Source organism: Aotus nancymaae, unplaced genomic scaffold (genome assembly GCF_030222135.1).
Source record: "Aotus nancymaae isolate 86718 unplaced genomic scaffold, 86718_ANA_hifiasm-v0.15.2.pri h1tg000041l, whole genome shotgun sequence".
NCBI classification, from domain to species: domain Eukaryota; kingdom Metazoa; phylum Chordata; class Mammalia; order Primates; family Aotidae; genus Aotus; species Aotus nancymaae.
This window is the reverse complement of record NW_026988455.1, coordinates 7975266-7987587: the sequence shown is the minus strand read 5'-3', so window position 1 is coordinate 7987587 and position 12322 is coordinate 7975266. Positions and strand designations below refer to the sequence as shown.

General features: G+C 37.5%; 1 protein-coding gene across 7 annotated transcripts in view; it reads left to right on the top strand.

Annotated features, from left to right (window-relative positions):
• Positions 1-12322, top strand: part of CSNK1G1 (casein kinase 1 gamma 1) — a 180625-nt gene that overhangs the window by 71661 nt on the left and 96642 nt on the right. For all 7 annotated transcript variants that reach the window (XR_001105836.2, XM_021666212.2, XM_012443020.2 and 4 more), the window contains exon 3: positions 11006-11046. Coding sequence is in view for 6 of the 7 variants with exons in the window: in XM_021666212.2 (XP_021521887.1) it covers positions 11006-11046 (41 nt within the window). In the remaining variant the exon portion in view is untranslated. The remainder of the gene's footprint in view (positions 1-11005; positions 11047-12322) is intronic.

Here is a 12322-nt window from a genome sequence, read left to right as displayed (position 1 = left end):
ACTTACAGAAACAAGAAGTCTTCATGCAGAGGGTTTTATAAACAGCATCACATCCAGGCCTGCTGCTTTGCACGGGCTGAGTTTAGATATAAAGCTCCAAAAACTACTGTGTAATGCAGTTTCTTTTCCATTAACAATAAAAGAACTCGATAGCCAGGAAGTGAGCTTGGGAAGCATTGTGAATTTTGTGCAACAGATACTAAAAGCTTTGAGTGCTTGGGATTGTGCCAACTCATCATTGGTACTTTTCTGTCCATTAAATGGCCTGCCTTTCTCATAGTTATTGGTATGCTTTTATTTTTATTTTTTTTAGCCGAAGCAGTTATTTATTTTAAACGGACATGATTTTAACACAATCTTTGTAATTAAATTCTTCCAGAGCAAAATTTTTGACTACTGTATGTTATTTAGGATAGTGACTGAGTGATGGTCTAAACTTCTGAAACATGACTGCATTTTGTGTTGACCTATAAAATTTTAATGATGCATTTGTGCCCTTGCAAAGGAATTCATTTGAGGCAATGCTTAGCTCAGGAGAATTATCAAGTCACTTCCAGTGCCTCAGGATAATAAGAGAGTGACATGTATTTAATTCTTTTGGTACCCAGAAAGTAAGTAAATGCAAGCTAGCGTTTTCTGATGTATCAGCCACCATGTTCGGTGTTACTTAGGCTTGTCTCATTTATTAAACTTCTGCAATTATGCTCTTTTATATACATGTGAAAATAGAAGCTAAGAAGCATTTTATAATTTGTCTATCACTTTTAGGTTTAGTGAGAATTTGGAGGAATGCATCATGGTAGAGTGGAATGATGTTGTTTACTCTCCTAACTCTGTTCTCCACTAATTAAGAGAATCATTTAAACCAAACTTGTCCAACCTGTGGCCTGTGGCCCACATGTGGACGAAGACAGCTTTGAATGCAGCCCAACACAAAATTGCAAACTTTCTTAAAACATTATGTAATTTTTTTTTTTTTTTTTTAGCTCATCAGCTACTGTTAGTGTTCATGTATTTTATGTGTGGCCCAAGACAATTCCTCTTCCAGTGTGTCCCAGAGAAGCCATATTAGACAATCCTCATTTTGACCCTTCTGTTTTCGTTATCCTTCACATTACATGTAATCCAAACGTTAGGTTTTTCTTCAAAATATCTTGCATGAAGGCCGGGTGTGGTGGCTCATGCCTGTAACCCCAGCACTTTGGGAGGCCAAGGCAGGCAGATCATGAGGTCAACAGTAGCCAGGCCAACATGGTAAAACCCTGTCTCTACTAAGAATATAAAAAAAAATTAGCCTGGCATGGTGGCATGTGCCTATAATCCCAGCTACTCGGGAGGGTGAGGCAGAAGAATCACTTGAACCTGGGAGGCGGAGGTGGCAGTGAGAGGAGATGGCGCCACCGCACTCCAGCCTGGGTGACAGAGTAAGTCTCTGTCTTGAACACAAACACCTTGCATGAAGACCCTAATATTTTAGTCCTCTCAGGAATTATTACCTCATCTCTTCTATAATAATAGAAGTAATAAAAATTAGTCTTATCTAGCACCTTACAGTTTACAAAATATTTGTAATATTTTATCTTCTTAACAGCTCTGTGAAATAATTATACTTTAAATGTTTTGTTATAAAAACATCTTATTCATATTCTTTCTAGTTACTCCCTTTACTTCTGTTTTATACATTGGGGCCAGATTCATATTTTTTATTTTGTTTGTAATTGACACAATAATGGTATATGCTTATGGAATAGAGTGTGATGTTTCAATATATGTGTACATTATATAATAGAATTAGAGGTAGTTAGCGTGTCCTTAGCCTCAAACCTTTATTGTTCCTTTGTGATGATAACTCTCAGGATTCTCTTGTCTAGCTAATTTGAAATATACAGTACAGTAAGTCCTCACTTTGTTTCATCAATAGGTTCTTGGAAACTGTGACTTTAAGTGAAACCGTGTATAAAAAAACTAATTTTAGCCGGGTGCGGTGGCTCATGTCTGTAATCTCAGCACTTTGGGATGCTGAGGCGGGTGGATCACGAGGTCAAGAGATCGAGATCATCCTGGTCAACATGGTGAAACCCTGTCTCTACTAAAAATACAAAAAATTAGCTGGGCATGGTGGCACGTGCCTGTAATCCTGGCTACTCAGGAGGCTGAGGCAGGAGAATTGCCTGAACCCAGGAGGCGGAGGTTGCGGTGAGCCGAGATTGCGCCATTGCACTCCAGCCTGGGTAACAAGAGCGAAACTCCGTCTCAGAAAAAAAAAACAAAAAAAACTAATTTTACAATAGGCTAATTGATATAAACAAGAGTTAAGGCCAGGCACAGTGGCTCACACCTATAATTTCAGCACTTTGGGAAGCCCAGGTGACAGATCTCTTGAGCCCAGGAATTTGAGGCCAGTCCGGGCAACATGGCGAAACCCTGACTCTACAAAAATTATCTGGGTGTGATGATGTGTGCTAAGATTGCTGGAGCCTGGGAGATTGAGACTGCAGTGAGCTGTAATTGCGCCGCTGCACTCCAGCCTGGGTGACAGAGCAAGACCCCATCCCAAAACACCACCAGACCTGCCTTATAAGAGATCTTGAAAGAGGCAATAAATATAGAAAGGAAAGACTGCTATCAGCTAATACAAAAACACACTTAAATACTCAGACTAGTGACATTATAAAGCAACCACACAAACAAGCCAGGATGATAACCAGCTAACAACATAATGCCAGGATCAAATCCATACATATCAATACTAGCCTTGAATGTAAATGGGCTAAATGCCCCCACTTAAAAGGCACAGAGTGGCAAGTTCGATAAAAAGCAAGACCCAATATAAATTTAAAAAAAATAAATAGGGGGTGAAAAAAAGCAAGACCCAATAGTATGTTGTCTTCAAGAGACCCATCTCACATGTAATGACACCCAACAGGCTCAAAATAAAAGGATAGAGGAAAATCTACCAAGCAATTGGAAAACAGAAAAAAGCAGGGGTTGCAGTTCTAATTTCACACAAAACTGACTTTAAACCAAAAAGATAAAAAAAAGACAGGACATTACATAGTGGTAAAGGGTTCAATTCAACAAGAATACCTAACTAAACTATGTACGCATCCAACACAGGAGCACCCAGATTCGGGATTACAGATGTGAGCCACCACACTGAGCCAATTTATTTATTTATTTTGAGACAGGGTCTCACCCTGTCACCCAGGCTGGAGTACAATGGCCCCATCTTGACTCAATGCATTCCAGCCTGGTGACAGAGCAAGACTCTGTCTCGAAACACACACACACACGCACACCCCACCAAAACAGAACAAAAAAAAATTTTCCTCTCACAACATTCTTGCCAGCACTTGGTTTTGCTTTTGATAATTGCCATTTTAACTGGGGTGAGGTGTATCTCTTTGTGGTTTTGACTTGCATTTCCCTGATTATTTGTAATGTTGAGCATTTTGTCATATATCTGCCAGCCATTTGAATGTCTTCTTTTGAGACATGTCCATTTTAGTTTTTTGCCCATTTTTAAATTGGAGGTTTTGAGTTTTTTTGTTAGTGAGTTGTTCAAGTTCCTTATATAGTCTGGATATTACCCCTTTGTCAGATGAATAATTTGCAAATATTTTCTCTCTCTAGGTCGTCTTTTCACTCTGTTGAGAAACTTTTAAATTTCATATAATGCCATTTGTTTCTTTTCACTTTTGTTGCATGTGCTTTTTTTCTTTTTCTTTTCTTTTTTTTTTTTTTTTTGAGACAAGTTCTTGCTTTGTCACCCAGGCTGGAGTGCAGTGGTGCAATCTTGGCTCACTGCAACCTCTGCCTCCTGGGTTCAAGAGATTCTCCTGCCTTAGCCTCCTGAGTAGCTTTGATTACAGGCTCACACCACCATGTCCAGCTAAATTTTTTTTATTTTAGTAGAGATGGGGTTTCACCATGTTGGACAGGCTGGCCTTGAACTCCTGTCCTTAAGTGATCTACCTGCCTCAGCCTCCCCAAGTGCTAGGATTAGAGTTATGAGCCTGCCTGTGTTTTTGAGGTCTCATTGAAAACATCCTTGCCTAGAGAATGTCATGAAGCAATTCCCCTGTGTTTTCTTCTAGTAATTTTATAGTTTTGGATCTTACATTTAAGTCTTCAATTCATTTTGAGTTGATTTTTGCATAAGGTGAGCGATAAGGGTCTACTTTCTTCCTTCTGTGTGTGAATATCTAGTTTTCCTAGTACCATTTATTGAAGAGATTGTTTTCCCCAGTGTATATTCTTGGCACCTCTGTCAAAAATCAGTTACTTAAAAATGTGTAGATTTATTTCTGAGTTCTCTATTCTGTTTCACTTGTCTGTGTGTCTGTTTTTATGCCAGTACCATGCTGCTTTGGTTATTATAGTTTTCTAGGAGACTTTTGATCTAAAACAAAAACCTAAGTAGAGTGACTCTTTTGGCTTTGTTCTTTTTACTCAAGATTATTTTGGCTAGTTGGAATCTTTTGTGGTTCCGTATGAATTTTAGGATTTTTTTTTTCTATTTTTGTGTTGAATGTCATTGGTATTTTGATAGAGGTTGCATTGAATCTTGTAGATCACTTTGGGTAGAATGGACATTGTAACAATATTCTTCCAATTTTTTTTTTTTCAGATGGGGTTTTGTTCTTGTTGCCCAGGCTAGAGTACAGTGGCACAATCTCAGCTCACTGCATCCCAAGACTGACTAATTTATAAAGGAAAGAGGTTTAATTGATTCACAGTTCCACATAGCTGGGAGGCCTCACAATCATGGCAGAAAGGAAAGGAGAAGCAAAGTCACATCTTACATGGTGGCAGGCAAAGAGTGCATGTGCAAAGGAACTCCCCTTTATAAAACCATCAGATCTCATGAGACTTATTCACTATCATGAGAATAGCATGGGAAAGACCCACCCCATGATTGAGTTACTTCCCTCTGGGTCTCTCCCACTACACATGGGACTTACAATTCAAGATGAGATTTGGGTGGGGACACAGTCAAACTATATCACCTTCTCAATTTCTTTTTCTACTGGTTTGTTTTTAGCATTAGAAATGCTACTAATTTTTATGTTATTTTTGTATGCTGTAACTTTACTGAATTCATTTATTAGTTCTAATAGTTTTTTGGTGGAGTCTTTGGGATTTTCTATATAAACGATTATGTGATCTCTAAACAGGAACAGTTTGACTTCCTCTTTTCCTATTTGGATGCCCTTTCTTTTGCCTCATTCCTCCGGATAGGACTTTGAGTACTATGTTGCATGCAAGTGGTGAAGGTGGGCATCCTTGTCTTGTTCTAGTATCTCAAGGAAAAGCTTTTAATTTTTCTCCATTCAATCTGATGTTAGCTGTGGGTTTGTCATATATGGCTTTTGTTATGTTGAAGTATGTTCCTTTTATGCCTAATTTATTGAGAGTTTTTATCATGAAGGGATGTTGAATTTTATCAAATGTCTTTTCTGTGTCTGTTGAGATGATCATAATGGTTTTTGTCTTTCATTCTGTTCATGGGACATATCACGTGTATTAATTTGCATATGGTCAAGCATCCTTACATCCCGGGATATGTCCTACTTGATCATGGTGAATCATCTTTTAGTGTGTTGTTGGATTTAGTTTGTTAGTATTTTGTTTAGGTTTTATGCCTCTATGTTCATTAGGGATATTAGCTTGTAGTTTTATTCTGTTGTATCCTGGTCTGGTTTTGGTATCAGGGTAATGCTGGACTCAAAATAAATTTAGAAGCATTCCCTCCTCTTCAGTTTCTTTAAATAGTTTGAAAAGAATTTGTATTTGTTCTTTAGATGTTGGATAGAATTCAGCAGTGAAGCTATCAGGTCCTGGGTGTTTTCTTTGTTAGGAGAGTCTTCATCATTGCTTCTGTATTATTACTTGTGATTGTTCTGTTCAGGTTTTCTATTTCTTCTGACTCAATCTTGGTAGGTTGTATATATGTTTCCATGAATTTGTCCATTTCTTCAGATTTTAAAAATTTGTTGTCATATAGTTGTCAGATTAATATTCTAAAAATACAACTTCCACCATTTGCTTTTTCCCTTCATTCACAGCAAGCTAAAGAATGAAGTTAAAACTCCTGTATTAGCATTTAGGACTTATTCTAAATTAGCCTTTCTTTTTAATCAACCAAGAACTTTCTCACAAGACCTTTCTATGTTTATCAAGTCAATTTGTTCACTTTAGCAAGTATCTCTTACCTACTGAATGTCAAATATTGTGTTTCTAGGGATAAAAAAGTGAATTAAATATTCTGTCCTCTGGAAATTTATGGCCTAGTGGAGGTAAAACGATATATGTATAACTAGTTATAGGTAGAAGTTTATGAAACGGGGTGCAGGCTTAGTCTTAAGACTAGAAGGTGTATTTAGAAAAGGGCTTTTTTAAAAAAAAAAACAAAAAACCAAAAAGGCATAAAGCTACAAGGAACTGAAGAAAATTGAAGAGAAGATGAAAACAGATTGAGAAATGTAACAAAATTTTGGAAGCTGAAACACAGATGGTTAGGTGGTAACTGTCTTAGCACCACAGAGAAGGCTGAGTGCGTAAAGGGGCAGGCCAGTTAATATACCAGATAGGCTTAGGAATTGGAGACACTAGGAATTTCACAAAGGTGGGATGGAGAAGGAGCTAAAAATGGAAAGCTTAGTTGAAAGTCAGCTGCACTGTGAAAAGCGGCTGGCCAGCTAAAAACAGGAAAAATAAGAAAAAGGTTACATATGAATGAGACTCCTCAAGACTTCATGTGGAAGAAACAGATACGTAAGTGCCCAGGATTTCTTTGCAGTCTTGCATTTTTTTCTTCAAAAGAAATCTATGCATAATTTCTATAATATAGTAAGTTGTTGTAGTTTGTTTGTTTGTTTGTTTTTGAGACAGAGTCTCACTCTGTCACCAGGCTGGAGTGCAGTGGGGTGATCTTGGCTCACTGCAACCTACGCCTCCTGGGTTCAAACTATTCTCCTGCCTCAGCCTCCCTAATAGCTGGGACTACAGGCATGTGCCACCATGCCTGGCTAATTTTTGTATTTTTTTAGTAGAGACAGGGTTTCACCATGCTGGCCAGGATGGTCTTGAACTTCTGACCTCGTGATCCGCCCACCTCGGCCTCCTAAAGTGCTGGGATTACAGGCGTGAGCCACTGCGTCTGGCGTAAGTTTGTTTTTATATAAAAAAAATTTTATCCAAGTCTTCAAATGAAAATGAGGATCCAAGAAAAGTGTATCTTACTTATCCTGTAGCTTAGCACACAAATGACTTGGCACACTCACATGTACCCATAGGTATACATACCTCAGAGTGGGGATCTGGCATTCAATATTATTCATAACGTGTCCTTAGCTTAGTGGATCTTTATGGCTTTCCTTCTATTTCTTCCCACACACTGTGTGCTCTGATTATATGGGTCTACCCACAGTATATCAAATCCTGTGCATTTTTAAATCATTTCTCCATATCATTGTTCAAATCAGTATTTTTTAAAAATAGGAAACGCCTTTTATTCTCTCCTCTGTTCATCCTTCAGGGCTCACTTCAAGTGCTGCTTGTGCCCAAATTCATTACCCTCCCTTATTCAAGCTCTTCTACTGACTTGTTTGTATTTCTGTTTTAACACTCATATTTCATGTGATTTATTTGACAAACTTTTGAGCCAGCACATAGAAGACCTTGTGTGAGGAGCTAGAATATAGTCTATGAAGGGTGAGAACTGAGGTTGCTCATCTTAGATGTCTGGTAACTGTGTAGATGGACATTAAATATTCAGATGTTTTTCCCTACCTCTGTTCTTATTTTTTTAGTTAATCTTGTACTACCTCACAATACTTGTGCAAAATCACAGATCTTATCAGGTCACAGAACCTTTCATTTAAAAATTTAAGATAGCATTGATGCTCTGCAATCACACAGGAAGTAGGAAAGCGGAAAAATGGTATTAATGTCTTTCTTGATGTAGATTTAACCTTACTTTTCTACACTCTTTTGCTGCCTTACCCACCCCTTGCTCATTCTCATCCCTTCCTGATCCTCATGATGAGGCCATCCACCGTTTTCAGCCTATGCCTTCTACCTTCTCATTTTTATTTGGTTGCTTATACCTGAGATGTCCTTATCTCGTCAACTGTTAAAATCCTACTCATACTTTATGATTATGGGGGATATGGCTGAGGTGGCTGTGGTGAAAGGAAAGACTTTCTGTTCTGAAACTTACCTGGCTCTCCTAATCTCTGTAATTAGTAATTGCCTTCTCTTCTTGTTCATAGATCAGTATCTAGGTTTATTCATCTGCGACACATACATCACCACCTTAGTTTGCCTTAAATGTTGTGTCTGTTGAATTGAAGATCTGTTACTTTAAAGCATATGTTTCCAATATATTAATTCTTTAACAGTATTGGCATGCTGTACACTGAATGAGTAAGGGGTAAATTTTGTTGCCAGTGTTTCCCCTACCTCCTAGTAATTCTTATTAGTAAAACTTGGGGAAGAGGGGATGTCAATAATTCATAAAGTCCCCTAAACACCTTTATAATTCAGAAAGACTGCTAAACACATTTATAATTTCAAATGTTTATAACCTGACCTTTTTCTTCTAAATATTAGTTCTTAGGGTTACACCTGTGCTAAAATTAGTTGTTTTTGTTTGTTTTTGGAGACGGAGTTTTGCTCTTGTCTCCCAGGCTGGAATGCGATAGCATGATCTTGGCTCACTGCAACCTCTGCCTCCCAGGTTCAAGTGATTCACCTGCCTCAGCCTGCCAAGTAGCTGGGATTACAGATGCTTACCACCACTCCCGACTAATTTTCGTATTTTTAGTAGAGATGAGGTTTCACCATGTTGGCCAGGCTGGTCTTGAACTCCTGACCTCAAGTAGTCCACCCACTTTGGCCTCCCAAAGTGCTGGGATTACAAGCATGAGCCACTGCACCTGGCCTTAAAATTAGTTTTAAGTCACAGTAACAATGCTGATTTCATTTCAGGAAGAGCTGTCCTGAAAAATCTTTGTGCAGCATCACATCTGGTGTGCAAGAAGTCCTGGGCCAACTTAAAGTATTAATCTGCCTAGGAGTTGGCTATTTGTTACAGTTTCATCTATTCCTTTCTTACTTATTACTATCCTTTTTATAATTTCATGAAATATATTTTAAAATTGTTTTGGTGGGAACACTAATAAGAAGCGTAAAGTAACCTTTAGAAGCTTAATACAAATACTATATATAGGGGGGTTATGGCTATTTTCTATTTGTGCGTAAAAAAGAATTTGTTAATCTTATGGTTTCTTAGGTGTTTGACCTAAGAAACCAACCTGTTAGTCCTCTTTTTATCTTATTTGCAGACGAAAATTATTCCTAAATTAGTGTACTCTTTGATATGTAAAGGTACTCAGCAATCCAATGGCAGTATGAAAAATTTAATGATGTAGTTATATTGCAGAGGGCCTTCTGTTGTCTAGAGCTTGGTAAATGAGAACTTGTAAGCAGCTTTTTGTGTTTGTTTGTTTTATGACACAGAGTCTCACTCTGTTACCTAGGCTGGATTACAGTGGTGTGATCTCAGCTCATTGCAGCCTATGCCTCCCGGGTTCAAGTGATTTTCCTGCCTTAGCCTCCCAGGTAGCTGAGATTACAAGTGTTCACCACCATGCCCAGCTAATTTTTGTATTTTTAGTAGAGATGGGGTTTCACCATGTTGGCCAGGCTGATCTCAAACTCCTGACCTCAAGTGATCCACCCACCTCAGCCTCCCAAAGTGTTGGGATTGCAGACGTGAGCCACTGCACCCAGCTTGTTTTTTTATTTATAAAAACAATGGATTATATACAAATCAGAAAATACTAAAATAAACTATTTTATATTATTTTTATATTCTTTTTCATGCACATATATTCAGCTGTGTATTATAGGAATATAACATTTACTGATAAATTATTTTTAAAATAATCATACTATATATACAGTATCAATAACTTTTAATCAGTTGAGATTTTGAGTGTTTTGGGTATCTTATATGTGCTCAACATGGTCTTAAGCACCATAGAGTATTGAAGAAAACTTAAAATCCATATTCTCAAGATAGCTACACTCTCGCTGGATAAGATAAAGCAAATGTGTAAGAAGAGATATGAAGTTCAGTGCAATGGCTAAACTATATGATATGTACTAAACACTCAGAAGGAATTAAAGTTAAGGCTTTGAAGGATCAGTGAGGGTAGGGAGGTGGGAGGAGCTGAGTCCCCAGCATATATACAGGTTCACTAAGTGATAGTTGTTGCGCTGGTCCTCATCATCATTCCAAGTTCTTAGTCTAAATGCCTAGGAATATTGATTACATTTGTAGAAATAGGAAAGTTTAAAGGAAAAACTGTTACTGCAGGAAGGACTTTGAGATGTGTAAGTGTTGTCTGGCTGAAGATCTGTTTCTGTAAATAGTTAAAGATATAAAGCTATTGTTCTGGTAAACAGTCAAAACAGCTTTGAGAATCATCTGCTTACAAGCAGTGGATGAATTCTCCCAAAGGAGGTTTGGGCAATAATTGGTTTTATTCACACTATCCTTTATGCCATCTAAAGTTGATGCTAAATACCATTACAAAATATATAGAATTCTATTTGCCGGTTAGTTTGAAGGATGAAAGTTTGTGTTTATTGTGCCAAGAGTGAAAATCTCTTTGAAATTCTGAGATTTCTTCTTGAATTGCCTTATGGCTTAATAGTTGGGAAATACTAAATAACAAGTGTGTGTGTGCGTAGGAGAGAATGATTTGTTTTCTCTTTTAGGAAAATTTTCATGTGTGGTTTAAATTTCTGAATTTTAAGCTGTTCTAGCGATGCTGGATCTCATTATCTGTGTAGCTTTCACTTATAAATCAAGTTTCATTTATGTGAACAGCATTGGGACTATAACCTTTCTCATGACCCTATGAGGTAATATTTTGCTTTGCATTTCCCAGAATAAATGTCACTAAAACATATACATCTGCTTTCCCCTTAGGTAAAAATCTCTACACCAATGAATATGTAGCAATCAAACTGGTGAGTAGAATCTGTTTGTTGTAATTAATGTTTTGGTGCTCTCATTGCTTATATCTTTTTATAGGAAATAATTTTAAGCATTCATTCACAAAAATACTGATGGTTTGGTTTTTTTTTTTTGCATATGATCTCACAGTCATTTTTCTTCAATTATAGTGTTACAGTATGAATCACTCTATACTAGATAACACTATATAGTTAAATGATGCTAACTATGGTGTTAGCAATGATGACTCAAAAATTAGTTGATTAAAAAAAGCTGGGAGAACTAGTAATTCTGTGAGCCTTATCTTTAACATAGGGATCATAATTAAAAAGATAAAATCATTCAAAAATTTTTTTTTCCCTCTAACTTAACTGATTTTTTGTACTTAGAAGAAAATCATGTCTGATCATCTAATCATGGCCTTACAAATCTGTCAAGCATGAAAAACATACCATATGGTCAAATTAGAAGCAAAGAAGTCAAATGGTAAATGGATACTAACTTTATGAATAATTAAACTAGTCATTGGAAATTATATCCTATTAAAAAGAGAAGTAATAATTTTCTTATTTTTGGGGACCAAAAATTTTAGAAGACAGAACTCTTTATCTTATATTTAAGGTTGTTAACAAAACTATTTTTTCATGTGAAATGTTTCATATGAGTAGTTTCACTGAAACTCTGTTCTCCTAGTAAGTGTCCCAGGATTTACAGGTAACTTTGGGTTTTATTAATTGGAAGCCAGAGGAGTTAATGGTTGGAGGAAATTGAAGGAAATATGTGCTATAGTTTTCTTTCTTTTTTTTTTTTTTTTGGAAGACAGGGTCTCATGCTGTTGCCCAGGCTGGAGTGCAGTGGTGTGATCTTGGCTCACTGCAATCTCTGGCTCCTGGGCTCAAGTGATCCTCCCATCTCAGCCTGCCTCCTAAGTAGCTGGGACTACAAGTGTGCACCACTACACCAGCTAATTTTTGTGTTTTTTGTAGAGATGGAGTTTCCTCATGTTGCCCAGCTGGTCTTGGACTCCTCAGCTCAGGTGATCCACCCAGCACAGCCTTCCAAAGTGCTGGGATTACAGGTGTGAACCACTACCTGGCAGTGTTATTCTTTTCTAATGAATTGCACTTACCACCTCCACACTTGTTCTGTGATTGATCGTTCTCATCCAGCTTGCTCGTGGAGGAGTTAGGGTTGTCTTGTGAGGAACTGACAGTTACCAGATTTGTTTCCCTGCAAAGGGGTGGACAGACAGGGAGCAGGGCTTAGAGCAGCAGATAACTTCTAGGAAAC